Genomic DNA, 17,969 nt, shown 5'->3' on the forward strand with positions numbered 1-17,969 from the left:
ACCTTACAACATACAACTACTTTAAAATGTAAAATCCATGGATATGAGGGATGCATTTACATGTTTTTCTCCATCTGTTTTGTAAATACTTTTTGAAAATGAGAACGGACAATTCAAAATAGTCACTTTTTCCTTTTCATGTACTATCATATTAGAAAAAGTCTGGATTTCATTTTTAGAATAAATCAAATGCGCTGAGAAAAATACTGCAAAAAATAATCTACACTGGATTTTAGTCCTCTCCCCTTCTGTTAAAGGCTACATAACACATCAGGGCAAAAGCTCTTTCACTAGTCAGAATATCAAGTTGAAAATAACTTGCTAATTAAACTACAGGAAGACAACCAATACTTAACAGGCTCATGAATATTTACGGATAAAGTGCCACTAATTTTATCGTAATGAGATATAAATAGAAGAAATCCTGACATGGATAGTAGCTTTACGCATTCTCTCCATCCTGAGGACAGAAGGGCCATAAAAAAAACCAAAGAAGCATTACCAAATGCAAGTTCTAGAATGACACAGGTGATTCCTTATCCAAAGTAAAGCTAAAGACAAAATATTATAAGAAAGACAAAATACAATCAAAACTGGTAAAAGTCCCAAGGAAAATGCCAACACAGTTGGCCTCCACATTGGGAAAAAAAAAAGGAGAGAAATTAAAGAGAGAAACTGAGAAGTTCATTAATAACTACTACTTACAGGCAATAAACGTATGGTGGCGAGCTCCAAGACACAGAAACTCAATCAAGAACCACGTGCCCAGACAGCTGGCTTTAGCTGAAAAGACTCAGATAACCTGGCCCGGGCACTGGGAAAGGTAATACAGACCTGAGGCTTTTCAGAGTTCCAACCTAGGTGACTAAAAGCCCGTCAGGCTGGCCTTACAGGATGACCACGACCTTCCACAGGCCACAAGTGTCCCTCGGGGACACAGACGTGATGGGGGGCCAGTGACGTCCCGAGGAGAACTCATTAACAAAACCCGGCAGTCGGGGTCCTGCTGACATTCTGCCATCCACCCAAACACCTCTGTCTCAGCTACAGATTCCTGGGTCACAACTGAGAGTCACTAGGACCCACAGTCCGTTTGACACACGGTACAGATGAAAGAACTGCTCAGTGGGTAAAGTGTCTCGTACATCTGTGAAGTTATATCTGAGATCAAAGCCTGGGATGTTTATTCCTTCCAAACAAGCAGTTACCCTTCACCCAGCATTACAGAATGTAAGCTCTCATTCATGAGTTTCCCAGGGGTTTGCCTTGGGCAGGAAAATCTGCCTGGGCTCACGTGTCACCACGTGGGAGGGGACAAGGAAGGGACATGACCTGCTCCAGCGAAGGGGCGACTCTCCTCTGAGGTACCTGGTCCAGCCTCGTGTGCTGACGACCATGTGGGAAAGGGACCGATGTGCCTCTAGGACAGAGCGAAGGCCCTACTCGTGCTGGGTCCCTAAATGGCCATAGCACCAGGAAAGGTGCAAAGCTGCCCAAGTCTCCTTTCACCTAAACTGAAGCTGTCAGGATTCAGACCAGGTGGGGCGAGGTGCCACCTGGCCCCTCCTCGGCAGCACCGAGGTCTCCACGTGGCCTCACTTGGCACATGGCTCCGGAAGAGAGGTTGTACAGGGCTCTGCACCCGGGGCCACCCGGGTCCGGGCAGGCTGGCACCCGAGCTGCAAGGACTGCCAAGGGTTCTGCGTGCCGTCGCACACGGCAGTGGCCCTGAAGGAAGAAGGGCTGTTCTCCACTTTCATTACGACTGCACTGCTGAAGCCTCTTACAAAACTCCTCAACAAGCACCGACTCCATGGGTGCCCACAGGGGATCCTGCCTGCAAAGGGCCAAGTTCCCATTTCACAAGAGTGAGCAAAGGAAACGCAATTCTTCAACAGAGCATTCCAACGCACAGAGGCTACCAGGCCGAGAGACTGAAAACAGAAACGTCTAATTCTCCTACTTGTCAAATCTTTCTCTCTAGAACCAACTTCTTCTGAAACACATTTAAAGAAAAAAAAAAAAAGTGGAAACAATATCACTTACTGATGGGAAGACATCAGTCTGACGCAGTCATTAATCTTGCAAAGACCAGACATCAGGCAGCTTCACAAACACACAGCGAGTCTGCAGGATTCTAATGATCAAGGGGAGTGAACCCAAACTGCACTAAGTACTTTCATGGCCAGGAGAAAGGAAGCAGAAGGCTGTTTTCAGGACAATGCAATAGTTACAGCTTATTTCCTCGTGTGCAGCACGGTTTGCTATGTTTCGTGGCACTTAAGTATTCCACAGTAAATACTGAAAAACCCAGAATTTTTGCATGTGCAAGAGCAATCTCACATTATCGATACAAAAGTCGCTAAGCTACGGGATTATAATACCACTATGTGGGCGCCGGGGCCACAGAAATCGTCAGCACACTCCCCAGCCCGGTGCCCTGGGCGCCAGCCTCAGTCGGACCAGTCGTTCTCGTCCAGCTCCGAGTCATCGTCCGAGTCGCTGTACTCGACGGCGATGCGGCGGGACAGGATGGTGGCCACGTCGTTGCCCACGGGCTCGCGCTTGGCTTCCTGCTCCTGCAGTTCTTGCACCTTCTTCAGCTGAATTCCTGGATACACGGGACACGGCTTAGAATGACACCCCTCGGCTTACTGCTCCAATCACACAGAACGGACAGGGAAGTCTACCCGGCTGCTGTTCTCCCTACTGACATTCTCAGAAAAAGCTTGAGAAATCTGAGGGGAGAAGCTTGGGAAACAGAGTTTCATGAGCAAGAAAAAAGGAATGTGCAAAGTCATAGGGTTCTTTACAGCGATGCGTTGAAATGTAAGAAAGTCAGTTACAATTTCAGTGCACACGAGCACCGTGAAAGAAAACTCCAGGACGGCACAGCCTGACCTGGCAGCCACCGGGCACGAGAGGCTGTTTCAAGGTAGATTTACGGTGGCCGGTGGCCCCCATAGTGGACCGTGTTCCTGGACAGCCTGGAACCCAAAGGCTTGGGAAACAGAGCCAAGTTTCTGGCTAAGAGGGCGAGGTAAGTGAGGAAGCTCAACTTCAACAATTACCGTTGAAAATGGGTATGAGATCGCAATCATCTTACTCTCTTACTTTTGTAAGTAACAAAATGGGATATCTAACAATGTGCTGTGTTATTTCCTTAACCTTTTCTTTCAGAGTAATTTCAGACCTCTAAAGTAGCCGTAAGACTAGTAGAAAAACGTTCCCATATAACCTACTCAGATTCCCCAACTGATAACATCTGACCAAATTTATCCTCTTTCGCTCTCATTTACACACACACACATACTTTTTTTCTGGACCATTTGAGAGCTAAGTGGCATATAATGTCCCTTTGCCCCTAAAATACTTCATGTGTCTTTCCTAAAAAAAAAATTGATCAAAATCAGACTATCAGCAGAGATACAATAGTACCATCTATTCGGGCTCCCCTGGTGGCGCAGTGGTTGAGAGTCCGCCTGCCGATGCAGGGGACACGGGTTCGTGCCCCGGTCCGGGAAGATCCCACATGCCGCGGAGCGGCTGGGCCCGTGAGCCATGGCCGCTGAGCCTGTGCGTCCGGAGCCTGTGCTCCGCAACGGGAGAGGCCACAGCAGTGAGAGGCCCGCGTACCGCAAAAAAAAAAAAAAAAAAAAAAAAAAAAGAGTACCATCTATTCTATGAATTTTATTTAAATTTTGCAAATAGACCTAATATAACAAACGAAAAAAGTTTTCCACCAGGTTTGGGATCCGCCATGGGATCTCACCTGTTACATTACTTGCCACGTTTCATTAACCTCCCTTAATCTCTGCGTTCTACGACCTTCATGTTTTTGTAGGACATCCCTCGATGTGGGCCCCTCAGAGGTTTCCTCTGACAGATCCAGGTTACGGATCCCTCTCATTGGACAAGGCTCACAGGTGTCAAAAAGCAAAACACTGTCCTAACAGGACCCCAAACGCGTGATCAGTGAGGTATTCTGACTCTGGGACTTTTTTCTTGACAAAATCATCGTGCGTCAGTAACGTCAATGCATACAAGAGCTCCCCGCCCTGATCTGACCAGAGACGCTCCACCTCTTAAGGTTTCATGCTCTGGGGTTTGGTGTAGGACCTTCACCTGACAAGGGTTTTGCTACTTAAATAAATGTTGGAAATCTACTGGCTTAGCACATCAAACTAAAAATATGAAAAGGCTAAGTAAGTTACATCCTAGGTTTCTAAAAAAACTAAATCACTGACATGAGCTCATTTTCTTTCATTTATACTTTGGCCCTTAGAGTAGAACGCAGAGAAAAAAGATCCAATTAACTAATGATCATTTTTATTATCCGTTTCTGCTCAAGTAAAGCTTTCCTGAATTCAGTGCTTTATCACTGAGCTTACTTTGCACTGAAAAACAAATGTATCCACTATTAAGAAAAGAGAAAACCAAACAAGGCTCCTTCAACCCTCTTCTACCGGCCCTCTGGGGCAGAGGGGGTCCCTGGAAGCAGACGAGGCTGCAGCCGCCGGGACAGGGGGCAGCGTCCCGGGACGCGCACTCACCCATCCGAATGGCAGCGAGGAGGTCGCTCCGGGCGTCGCTCACGGGCGGCTGCGCAGCCTCCGGCCTCTTTGCCTCGGCTCCAGGCGGGCCGTGCATCGGGGAGGGGGAGAGCGAAGAGCCGGCACCTGGAGGGCCCGGTGGCGGCGGCGGGGGGCCCGGGGGGGGCGGGGCTGTGACCACCAGCCCACCGGAGGGAGGGTGGGTAGGACCCGCGTAGGAGGGGCCGGCGGACGCTGGGAAGGGGGGCTGCGTGGGCATCTGGAGGGGGCTGACGAAGGCAGTCTGTGCGGAAGGGATCATGGGCGGGGGCGGCGGCGGCGGGGGTCCTGAGGGGTTGTAATACTCCATGATCTGTGCCGGGAGCATCCTGGCGGAGACACGAAATAAGAGTCACCAAAGAGCAACCCAGGGTCCCAACCTCGGAGGTTCCCGCGCGCCTCGGAGAGAGGCCTCCCCGGACAAGACGCACACTGGCAGCTGAATTTACAACACTGCAGGACACGAACATACACGCTTTGGACCACAGGACCACATAAATCCCTAGGTCGGAATTCAAGAGCATCTACTGACGTGCACCAGAAAGTTAACCACTGAAAACGTAACTTTCTGTGGAACACTGGAACAGCTGACTGCAGAGGTAAGAAGGCAGCACAAATGCATCCTTTGCACGAGGCATCTCAGAAGTGGGGGCTTGAAAACCCATCTTACAAGGGTTCTGTGGCCAATCAGATTGGAAAATTCTGTATTTTATATCGCGTCTCCATGGCAATTCCCCAAGCCCATGACGCCCATCAGAACATCCAAAGCTTTGAAAACCCCTCCAAGCCAAGAAATCTGCTGAGTTCTGTTTAGCCAAGAGCTTTCCAAACCAACTGGACCGCAAACCCTCTCTGCCTGATACTTGGTAAGAGCCACAGAACACACTCTGGGGATCCTGACTTAAAGAGAACCAACCACAGGGAGAAAGCCTCAGGGAGCTGAGGGACATACATTCAGAATGTGACCCACGCTGCTCTGAAGAAAAACACTGTGGATGGAAACACATTTTCAACTTCCCTGGGCGCTGACTCGGAGGGGCTAACTCTTTAAAGACTGAGGTTGTGCGAAAACTACAGCCTATCAAAACACAGGCGGGGGCTTCAATTAACAAACGCTAAACAGGAGGGTCTTTGTTTAGGTGGTGTTCGAATTTTTCCCGAACGACAGAAAACAAGAAGACCTGGTGGCAGAAGAGTATTTGGGTAACAAGAGGTCCGGGTTACATGTACAAGTGTAGCAAGTGCCGCACTGTATAGCTTTCTCCTTTGAGATACGAGTTCTCTGCGGTTCGCCCGGCATATCAGAGAGACACTGGAGCATCTGGGACAGGCTCACAAAACTGGCAGCTCATCCTTTGTCAATGCCTTAGCTCAGTCATTCAGACATAAAGGGAACGTGCGTTCGCGAATACAGACACCAACCTGAGGTTTATCTGTAATAAAAAGGGGGAGCAGCATGACACTGCATTTTTTCACACAGGATTTCTCACGACTGACAGTATCCGTATCCGGTCATTCTTGGCTGCATCCTGGCCTCCACAGTGTGATTATTCAGTGAAAATTCTTCCACCACGCACAGCAAGACCCCAGTGCAATGGCAAGCCACGGTCAGAGCCCGGGAGTGGGGAATTACCCGTAGTCGGCGGGAGCCAGGGGCGCGGGGGCCTGCGACGCCTCTGCGGCCTGCGGCGGGGGCGGAGGCGGCTTCTGGGGCCGGTTCAGGGCCAGGTGCCTGGCCGAGGCCGACGGGGGCCGGAAGTCGTGCTCGGGGGCCTGGGCTGCCGGCCCGCGTGGCGGCGCGTCACCGGCTCCGTGGGAAGGCGTCCCGGGCTGCGGGTGCAGAGTATGGTTGGGGGTGGCAGGATACGAGTAATCCGTGACGTCCGACGCGTGGGACCTGACGGCCAGAACCAGGGGTGGGAGAAAACGACGTAAGTGAAAAAGATTTCCCCTGCCAGGCATCAGCATGTATTTGAATAATAACACGGCCAAGGCACAGAAATCACACGCTTATTCCCTTTCCCGTCAACTAGGTCTAGGCCCACAAGCGACAGTGTAATCACGACTTTATCAGCAAGCGCCAGGGTTACGCGGATTCAGAGCCGCAGCTTTGAAGTGAGTGCATCAGACGGACACGGACGGGCAAGCGGCAGACAGCAGAGCCCCCTTCCTCAACATCGCAGCCGACTCTTTTCTAAGAGAGGCTGCAAGACACACTGTGCTTAACTTGAAAATGGCATCGGAGACCTCAGATTTTAGGGCAACGAAACTGAGAGCCTATGATGAGACCTTATCAAATGGCAGACGAACCGGATACATATTAACAGTAAGAACAGAAAAAGAAATCAAGGATGCGATACGGTGAGTCGCAGTTTTCTTAAACAGAAGAAACATATTTAGCCAAAAAGGAGAGGAGGAGTGCGGTGCCATGCGCAGAGGCCCTCTTGCTGTCTCTGAACGCACGGGTGGGAGGCAAACTCTGAAAGGAATGCACGTCTCGTTTTAGTCAGCAGGGTTCAGGAGGATGCTGGTACCCGGCCGCTGGGGGAGGGGAGGGCTCGGCAACGTCACAGGGTGTTAGTCACCCGGGTTACGGGACGTGTGGTCAGTACAGGGGGCACATCCTCTCGTGACGCCGAAGCAGGGGGCTGCTGAGGCTGCGATCCAAGAACAAGCGGAGCGACAAACCCTCTGGGCGTCCTGTCGTCTCCCGAGCTCCCTGCCTGCTGCAGTTTCCTGGCGTCACTCATAAACTCAATGCCCATCTTCCTTCTCTCCCACTCTTCTCTTCTCGTTCTTACTTTTCTCACACTTACTTGCTGGTTTCTGTTAGGATTCAGCTTGTGTCTCTCCCTCTGAAGGAAAGAGGCAAACACACATCGGGTCTTTGGAATTCAGACAGTAGTGTCCCTGGAGCGTCACACCACACCGAAAAGTTCTTTAAATGGCAAAAGATCGCTGGCTTTTTTCTTTTTCCTTCCCTAATTGCAATATAATAATAACCTGTAACTCACTTTCTTCTCCCCGAAGTGCACTATAAACTCTAGATTACAGTGTGCGTATGACTGCCTTCTGAACTATGGCAACTGCTTGCTGGTCAGAGAGTTAAAAATATTTTCAACGGGGTAAGACTCTGACCTGTATTTAGATTTATCTTATTTTAAAAACGTAAATACCTAAAACTCTGGAGTCCTTGACGATGGGTGCTTGGCTCTGTCGGGGGGGCTACGTCATAGACTGGGCATAACTTTCTAAGGGAAACGGACTCATCTACAAAACACGGGGTGCTTCTGACGGGATGAGCAGCCAGGAACTGGGAATACTCTGGCACAATTTGGAAAGCTGTCCTGTAAAGCAGCTTGGTGATAAAGGGCCGAAAGGAGGCAATACAAACGGCATAATCGGATGGAGGAAAGGAACGGGCGGTGAATGTCCGACATCAAGAATTACAGCAGGAGAGCGGGAAGGACAGGGCTCTGACGAAGGGTGGGTGGGAGACGGGACCGGTCACTCGAGGGGTCACTGCCCAAGTACAGGGGACACCGGTGGGCTGGAGGAGAGGTGAGGAGGGGGGTGACCTCTGAGAGACAAGGACCCCTACAGGAAGGCAGAAATCAGCCACAGAAGACATGGCACTAGTGTGGGCACGAGCAGGTGGTCCTGAAGCTGCATGAGCGTCAGGAATTATCTGTTATGGGAAAGAGAACTTGGAGGAGTGAAGACAAGATGGAAACAGGAGGAAGTAGGTGTAAGCAGTGGAGACCCAGTGGGAGAATCAAACGAATCCCGCAGGGTTCTGTGGGTGGGAGGGTGGGCAGAGTCAGACGTCTGCAACACCCAGGACAGGAGGAGGAAAGGGGCGAGGACGGTGGGCTTCCGGGTCGCTGGGGAGAGCAGTGGGCAGGCACTGCATCAAGTCTTATCCTAAACGTACGCTTAGAATCAAACCATTCCTGACCATCTACAAACAGAGTAAAAACTTACCATCAGTTTATGCAATCGGCTTAAAATATGTCAGTTATATGAACAACTTACACACATACCATGATACTTGATACTCAAATTTCCCTCAGTTATCCTGAATACATCCACTAAAAACCGAGTTTCTAAGTAATACTTAAAACATGAATACAAGAAGTTAAAAAAATCAAAAGATAGAAAACAGAGCAGGATTTCACTTTTGTAAAAAAAAAAATTTGCACATTTACAGAAAAAAGACCAAAGAAAGAAACACACTAAAATGCAAAAAAAGTGGTTTCTTTGGATAACAGGATTATGAATACTTTAATTTTTTCTACAATTTCCAAATATGGAAAGTTTATCTTATTTAATAATAAGAAAAATAGTGATATACTTTAGTCAAATAAAAAATAAAAATTTCCAAAATAATTTAAGGGATATCATCCATCAATTGTACACCCAGTATGGCACAATCCAATCTCAGATTCTAGAATAAATATCAATTATTCAACTGAGGGATTAAAAAAAGTCATTTTCCATCTACCTACTGAAATGAAAGGGAATATATGGAGAATTACAAAGTATATGTTTTGCATGAGTCAACAGTCACAACTAAGTTAGCTGTAAAAAAACAAAACCCAAATGGCCCTCCTGGGAGCTATCAAGTTCAAGCACTTCTCCCACCCAAAGAACCATGGGCACAAGTGTGTCATCATTCTTACTTTCCACAGAAATAAACTGACATAAAGATTAAAACTTGAGGCCAGGGCTCAGTTAAAGCTCCAATAATTCTCTAATAGCTAACCGATCACAGCTTGTACAGAAGAATGACCTAGACCTGCCTCATAGAAAATGACTGACAGCCCTTGTGGGGTAGGAGTACCTATAGGGCTGTAACCACCAAATATTAAAAGCATCTTCCACCTGGCAGTCTGTGCTAAACACTGAGGTTAATAAAGACAAACATAAAAAGAAAACAAACCCAGATCTAACGCAAGGTCCAGGTTGTTGCTGTTTGTGAAACATCCTTGAATCACGTAAGAATTCTCTATTCACATTTTTAAACACTGACGGGAAGACTCCAACTTTACAGAAGCAGAAATAGGAAATTAACCATAAGTTACAATTGACTGGTCAGTTCTTCTCCTTCAGTGAAGCCCTTTTGGGATAAATGCTGCTTACTGACCACATCTTTCACATCTGCAAGAGAGATTTTTACTTAATTGCTAACAAATTTTTAAAATAAACTTCAACAGAATTCTCCTCCTGCAGTTAGAATACATAAGATGAGCGAACTGAAGGAAAAGAATCTTTGTTCATCACTTTTAGAAAAGGTTATCAAAAAGAACAACAGTTATTCCTTGATCACATCAGCCACCACCTACCAATCGGTTCAGATACCAAGTGGCAAAGGAAAGGCAACATTCTAAGCAAAAGAGGCAGAGAGAGAATTAAATGATTATTAAAATTAAAAGGGTCAGTATAGGCAGTTACTATGCCCAAATTCAGAATCAATGTTAAAACAGTACATCTAGGTTAATGGAATGCTCAAGTTAAGCCAGAGAGACAGAAAATCACACAAAGTAACCCAACGTCATAGAAAACTGCTGTAAACTATTATTTCGAAGTCAAAGCATATATACCGTTCATTTTTAAGGAAAGTTTGGAAACACACTGTGGGCCACAGAAGCACAATGCTACCGTGCATTTCCATTTACAGGGAAGCCAAGGCCGGCTTTGCACACACACACGCACACACACCTAGTGTCTGGGGACAGGGATCCCTCGGAAGATGCTCCGTGGTGTACGTTCTGCGACAGCCTGGTGTCGGGTCTAAGCTCTTTGTCATACGCCATCATGTTCCATTCCTGGCGCCTGTTTCTGGCTTTTCTAACCTTTTTCACCTCCCGGGTTGTGCCATCTATACGCTTTTGCTCCTGACGTCCGGGAAGGAAGGCAAGCGTGCCGAGACAGAGGGAAGGAAAAGAGCGGGTTAGTGCAGCGGCCCCGGCAGCCACGAGCCTGGCGTGCAGGCAAGGCAGGCCCGTTTCCATCACTCCCGGGTCAAGAACGTTCTAACACGCTTACCCAACTCAGACCCGACCAAGATAACACATACCTAACGATTTAACGTCGACACATCAGAGTTACCGTGCTGCAACTTCAAGAGTCGCTTACCATCATTTTTGGTCAAGAATTCTCACTTCACTAGGATTTAGCTCGTTTTCAATGTATGACACCTTTTAGATCTCTATTATACTCATGAGATACCTGCCCGCACCAGACAGAGAAATCGTTTCCCACCCCTACACCATTCTGACTTGTTAACGTGCAGTCATCTTTCAAAGCATAATTTTAAATGCTCCATTTCAGTTTGAAAAGGTTATTGCAGAATATTTAAGCGAACCCTGCAACTAGCTTAACAAAAAAAACAAGATAAGAACTTACCTTCCCTCCCGTACAAAGAATCATTCCTGCTCCAGCCCTACTTTGCCAGCAAAAATGTCTTCGATAAATAACTTGGGTCCTACGCAGGTGCTTCTTTAAAGGTGAGGACAGTTACTTCTACGTGTGTTTACGTCCCTCCTGCTTCCCCCGTGAGATCTGCTGACCTTTAGGGAGGTGAACTATGCGCCTTTAAGTCCTACGCTCCCCTCACGGCATCTCCACGCACGGCTCTACAGAGGGTCCACGCTCGGTAAACGCGGACTGAATGATCACGTGCAGGTGAGCGATGGTGCTCACTACGTCCCAGCACCTGCCAGGCCCGGACGGTACAAACGCCAAACAACAAAAGACAAGGATCTGCCCTCATGGAGCTTGAGGTCCAGCGGGGAAGCCCAGAGTCACACGGGTAAATGCACAATTATGAAATGTGCAACAACACGAATGTATTACACAGAGAACGCTGTCCGGTCTGGGAGTCAGGGAGGGTGCCCGAGAGGCTGGGACGAGCTCTGCAGGGTGAGGAGGCCTGAGTCCTGCAGAGGAGGGGGGCAGACGCACTCAAGAGGCCATGGGACAGCATCTCGCCAGGAGAAGCGACAGAAGGCGAGTGTGAATTCGGGCAAACGGTGGGTAAGACCTTGAAGGCTGCGTAGAAATGTTGTCCTGGGAAACCATGAAGACTGAGAGGGGAGGGGCTGGCACGTGAGAGGAGCCCCTGTGCTGGGGACAGAGTCCACGGGGAGAGGCAGGCATGCTGGGCAGAAAGCTGCTCAGGTGTCCAGAAGGAGAGGAGGCCCATGGGAGAGGAGGGGAGCTGTTAGCCCAGGTACCCAGGAGGCTCAAGTGATGTGCTGGCAGACGACGTGAACGTGAAATTCACAGAACACATGCCAAGTGTTAATAAAGACACGGAAAGATGTGCAATTCGTATTCGATTTTTTGGGGGGTGGGGAAGCTCATCAAAAAATAATAATAGTTCATCAGCAGATGAATGGATAAAGAAGATGTGGTACATATATACGATGGAATACTACTCGGTCACAAAAAAGAACGAAATAATGCCACTTGCAGCAACATGGATGGACTTGGAGGGCATTATGCTCAGTGAAGTAAGTCGGACAGAGAAAGACAAGTACTGTATGATACACTTATACGTGGAATCTAAAAACTACAGCAAACTAATGAATATAACAAAAAAGAAGCAGACTCACAGATACAGAGAACAAACCAGTGGCTACCAGTGGTGGGGGGCACATAGGGATGGGGGAGGGGGAGGTGCAAACTAGTGGGTGTAGGGCAGGCTCGAGGATGTATGTACAACATGGGGAATAGAGCCAATATTTTGTAGTAACTATAAATGGAAAGTAACCTTTAAAAACTGTATAAAATTTTTTTTAAATTTTTAAATAAATGAAGATAATACCAAATAATAATAATAATCTTCAGGACTGGAGGAGGCCTGTGAGGAGTATAAACTGGTTCAGTCCTTAAAGGGTCAGGAGCAATAGGATGGTATCTTTCAAATTTTCAAGTTCACATTGCACTTCTGGGAATTTACTCTGACGAAATATGTGCACATGAGCACAGGTACCCCCTACAGTGCTGTAACAGCAACAGTTTAGAAGCAACCTAAATGTTCATTAATTTGGTAATGGGTAAATAGTTTATGAAGCCTCCGAACTTTGGAATATGACACAACTATTAAAAAGAATGAAGTACACCTTTATTACGTCACTGTATGTATATGTCTGTGTGTGTGTGTATACAGGTCAATTCTAGGAATAAAAAATACTCCGTGAAGTGTGTACACATGTATTTATGAACGCCCTACAAGGTCGAAAAGTATGCACATGTGTTACCAGAGGGTGGTTATGCCTGGGCAAGGGAGAAACTCGCCCCCAAATTTTCTAAACGAACGTGTTTACTTCAGGGTGGGTGGGGCATTTTACAACTGGCATGTATTGTGTGAACACTTTTAAAACCAAAAGAGAAAAAAGAAGGGAGACCTCAATATACATCTCACTCAAGCGTCACTGTATTACACTAATTAGTAACTATCACCCTTACTTTTAAGAGATGTATGCTGGCATATTCAGGGATAAGTGTTATATCTGCCACTTTCTTTACAATGGTTTAGCCTCCAGTCTACCCATCAACACGCACCCGACACACACACACACACACACACACACACACAACTATACTAAAATGCTAACCATGAGGTATCTGCATCTCAACTACGCTGCCCACGTTAAAATCCTGAGACTACTGCAAGCTGTTTCCTGCCCCAGGATGATCCTAGCTGCTCCTATCAACACCTGAAAGCCCCTCCGTCCGCCCAGCACGCCTCCGGCATCCCCTCTCACGTACATGCACGCACAGTCGCACACACGCTCACTCTGTAGCTAACTTCTGCTATCAGTCCTTGCACCTCAGTGAGCAACACCGAGACGCCTTCCTCAACTCACCACCTCACCTTCTGCACTGTCACCCCACCTGCTGCTGCCACCTCCCCCAAGGCTTCTCCTTCCCAGCACTGTCACTACAGCCTTACAACGACATGATTATTTGCATAACTTAAAAAAAAATGTTTTTAGACCATCAAACCAAGGAAATTTAATGTTCAGAAACAATGGATGTCTTATCCCCAAATTTTCTAAACTAATTCTTCCTTCAGATAGAATTGTCTGTTCCAAAGTGAAAGTGACTTTTGGGTTTCTAAAATCCTGGGAAATTAAGGATATCTTGCCTCATCTTCTGTTCCTATATAAAGCAGATTTGTATTAAAATTTTCAAATTTCTTTCCCTCTTTATGAGTTCCAAAGGACAGCATGATTATCTAATGTTTGTTTCCCCCGCTATATTTTCATCTCCATGAGGGTGATAATCCTTTCTTTTTTATCACAGCATTTACAAGCCATTCAAAGGAGAACCATTATATAAATGAATGAATAAGAAATTCTCATCAGAATTTTATGTCTTTGAGGAATATGGAATGAGACAAAACTGCCAAGGAAATGACAAATAATTTTGAAGACACAGTAACCAGAGTAGATTAAGACTAAAGAACAGTGGCAAAAAAGTTAAATATTTTTGTCAAAAGTATCACTGATGCTTCTAGGAAATCCTGGGAGGCCACTTTAAAAGCAGGAGATTTTTAAAGGAGAGTACTCTTAAAAGTACTTGGGGGTTTGCCCTGTTACCATAAAAAAGTTCGGGGATTCAGACCAACAGGGCTTTAAATCTCTGTTCCTTTTCCTTTGGAGAGATTAGTATCTTCTTTTTCTTCACCTGAACACTTTGCAGCTTCTTTGCTTGGATATTTCTCCACGTGAATACCCAGCAACTCTTCGAAGATTTCCCATTAAATCTCCCCAACCCATCAGCACGAGAAGTGCACACAGATAACCAAGTCTGTGGAATTCTCTCCCAGAATTCGTGGTAACCTCTCACACTTGCAGTCTGCAACCTATTTCCATGTTCCCTTTCCTAAATCCTGTTTTCAAATCTCAAGTTCTCTTCCATCTCGAACTGTCACTCCTACTGGGCCAATACACCTACTAGATGTCTCAGAACCTTCAGGCAGCCAGCCCACAACATGCTAAGCTCTTAATTCACACACCCTAATATTTGTCAAACAAAGCAGGTGGTCATTTTTTAAAACACAGCTCACATATAAAAGGCTTGGCAAATACCTGCCTTTGGAGAGTTAACTCTGATTTTCAATGGTTTAAGTCTAATTTCTGGGCCCCAAAGGGATAATTTTCAAAGCAGAAGTTCCTTAATCTGAGAGTGGGTTTGTCCTCCCAAGAGCGTTTGCAGTACAGATGTCTCTCAACCTTCCAACTTGCAATTCTCCTGCCTACGACCACCCCACCAAAGGGAATCTCATTTTTAGTAAATACTACCCTCCTCCAAATCAGATCACACACGCTTTTCAATCCAATATGAGCCTCTCACCACGGTCTTAATTACAGTTAGGTGACAACCCAACAATTAATAAGGTTAAAAAGACCAAAGCAGAAAATTCTAACTGATATGGAATGCTGACTACTTGACGAAATTTGAAGAGCAAGAGAAAAGTTATAAACCACAGTTCCGAACAAAACTGAAATTTCAGCCACTGTATTTATTAAAGCAAAGCAAGTATTAGAGAACAAATCAACAGTATTTATTGAAAATAGTATTACTGTGTTAGACTGAATGGTATCTTCATGTGACAAATGCAACCTCTAAAAAAACTTCACGAAATTCAACATCCCAACCGTTTATAAAGAATTTACTGATTTTAAACTTCTAATTTCTAAGGGAGAATCCCATTTACACATTTATACGCACGTTTCCCATACTAGAATTATTTACCTTTTGACGTCTTTTCTCTTTCCTTTTGTCTTCTGTGTCCTGTAGCATTTTTTCTTTCCAGAGGTCAAAGAAATAGGAAGGATCAGTATAGAACTTCAGCCCGTCCTTTTTATCATCTCTATAAACCAATGTATTACGAGTCGGAGGGGAGAAAAGGTCGTTAGAGAGTTTCATATGGGGTAAACATTAATGTTAATTCTAAATCATGAGATAACATCTACGTGAGGAATTTGAACTGTCCTTATACACTGTTAAGTCTCCCAATTTTCCTTATTTGGAAGAATGTGTGAACATGCAAGAAGAGCACTTTTTTTCTAGAATAATGAAGTAAAAGCTACTCTTGCACATTTAGATTTCGGTATAGCCAAGTGCTGCCCAAATCACAACATGGCTCGTAACCAGCAAGATTTAGTTCCACAGTTATTTCAAGGTATGTTCTGTTTATTCCAATGGGGGCTACACACACAGATGGATGGATTCTTAGTATATATATACATTCACTTCTGCTCTGGAGCGACAATGTTATTAGGATAAAAATTAGCAAGTACTCTGTGCTTTTCTCTTAATCAGGTTTGCCCAATGTCTACAATTCAATTAGGAAAGGAGCAAAAGGTTCACGGTGTATAAATGTAACTAGGATAAAAAGTGATGACCTAGATAGTTTTTTAAATGGAAGTAACCGGCAAAGACAATTCACTTGTAGCCATTTCATTGTCAAGAACTGCTACAATTACTATATTCTAAAACATACTTCAAGTCTTTTTAAAAAATATTTATTTATTTATTTTGGGCTGCATTGGGTCTTCGTTGCTGTGCACGGACTTCTCACTGCGGTAGCTTCTCTTTGTTGCAGAGCACCGGCTCTAGGCACACGGGCTTCAGTAGTTGTGGCTCACGGACTCAGTTGCTCCACGGCATGTGCGATCTTCCCGGACCAGGGCTCGAACCCGTGTCCCCTGCATTGGCAGGTGGATTCTTAACCACTGTGCCACCAGGGAAGCCCCAAGTCTTTATATAAGTTATTCATTTATCATAAAGCCAATAAGAATGCAGCCAATATGAATCCAAAGTTGTAATATAAATCAATAGATAGCAAAGCTCAAAATAATCATGATAAGAAGGGAACACTCTATTTATTCTACTAATGCTTTAAAAAGTATCTGGCCTGTATATTACCTTCAAGAGAAGGCAAAACATTTACATTTAAAATTAGCATGTCAGGGACTCCCCTGGTGGCGCAGTGGTTGGGAATCCGCCTGCCAATGCAGGGGACACAGGTTGGATCCCTGGTCTGGGAGGATCCCACACGCCGTGGAGCACCTGAGCCCATGTGCCACAACCACTGAGCCTGCGCTCTAGAGCCTGTGAGTCACAACTACTGAGCCCGTGTGCCTAGAGCCCGTGCTCCGCAACAAGAGAAGTCACCGCAATGAGAAGCCCGCGCACCGCAACGAGGAGCAGCCCCTGCTTGCCACAACGAAGACCCAATGCAGCCCAAAATAAATTTATTTTTTAAAATTAGCATTTCAATTAGTCATTTAAGGCATACAGAGAAAGAAAAAAAAATCAGAGAAATGAGTATAGAAAAGAGTTTGTGGCCACACAGTCAAAGAAAGTGACATGAATTACTCAAGGAAACCTGGTCTTGAAGTTCCTGCTATGCTGTGTTCTGTAAGCTTCTCAGCATCAAATAAAGAGACCCAGGCTTTCATGAGGGTCATCTGGTAGCTCTGTCTTAAAGTCGCTAACAAATCAGCACAATTCACTCTGTACTTTAAACTTTAATTACTTAAAATCCTTTCTTTTCCAAATTTGCTAAGTGAGAAGCAACCTGCACTACTGAGATTTTATCAATAACATTATTGTGAAAAATATAAATTATTTCCCTAAGATACTAGGCCTTCAATATAGGTGAAGACAGAAAAACTGAGCAGGAACTTGCTGCAATTTTAAGATGTATAAAATGCACCTTCTTTTTTTCAAAAATGGAGCTAATACTTAACGGAATAAATATGTTTAATAACTTAAGCAAATGTTAACCCTGACATCAGAACATAAGCAGAAATGTCCTATGTTTATCGCAACTAAACATTCGATTTTTCAGTCACATTGTACATCTCATATTTAAGACTGCATTGTGACTGTGTCATATTTAAGTCCAAATGCAAAAGTTTATGTGTTTTCTTACCCCAAACATTTCTGTATTAATAAAAAGTAGATTTGAGCTGGCACTACTATTCTTAAATACTATTAAAAAGTCAGACATTTTTCTTTTCCATAAGACTGAGTAAACACACAATAATATAATATATAAAGGTCGATTCATTTTTTATGCAATTAAACATTTTAAATCACCACAAATATTTAATCATGATCTTGAATAATCAAATACAAGTGGTTCATTGAATTTTCTGGGTTTCTTTTTTCCTTTAGAACAATGTATTTAGTGAGGTTTCTTAGGAAAATTTTACTAAGTTCTCATGGCTCTGGGCTAATAAGTAAAACTGAAATTGTCCCAGAAAAATGTCTATTGAACAAAAGCAAAGTCACAAGTTAAAACGTTAGGCTTACAATACCACTATTCATCTACATCTTTAAGTGAGTGTG

General features: G+C 45.2%; 1 protein-coding gene across 2 annotated transcripts in view; it reads right to left on the bottom strand.

Annotated features, from left to right (window-relative positions):
* Positions 1–536: 536 nt before the first annotated feature.
* Positions 537–17,969, bottom strand: part of WASF3 (WASP family member 3) — a 41,825-nt gene continuing 24,392 nt past the window's right edge. The window contains exons 4-8 of one of the 2 annotated variants that reach the window (XM_089899706.1): positions 15,363–15,480; positions 7,281–7,447; positions 6,226–6,489; positions 4,554–4,921; positions 537–2,611 (exon numbers count right to left, since the gene is read on the bottom strand). In XM_089899706.1, coding sequence (XP_089755832.1) covers positions 2,454–2,611; positions 4,554–4,921; positions 6,226–6,489; positions 7,281–7,447; positions 15,363–15,480 — 1,075 coding nt within the window. In that variant the 3' untranslated portion in view covers positions 537–2,453. Of the gene's footprint in view, positions 2,612–4,553; positions 4,922–6,225; positions 6,490–7,280; positions 7,448–10,313; positions 10,490–15,362; positions 15,481–17,969 lie in introns of both variants that reach the window. The other variant, XM_030762465.2, reaches the window with a different exon arrangement.

The sequence above is a fragment of the Delphinapterus leucas genome, chromosome 18 (assembly GCF_059928025.1).
Source record: "Delphinapterus leucas isolate spDelLeu-1000000601 "Yukka" chromosome 18, BTC_Dleu_Yukka2, whole genome shotgun sequence".
Taxonomy (NCBI): domain Eukaryota; kingdom Metazoa; phylum Chordata; class Mammalia; order Artiodactyla; family Monodontidae; genus Delphinapterus; species Delphinapterus leucas.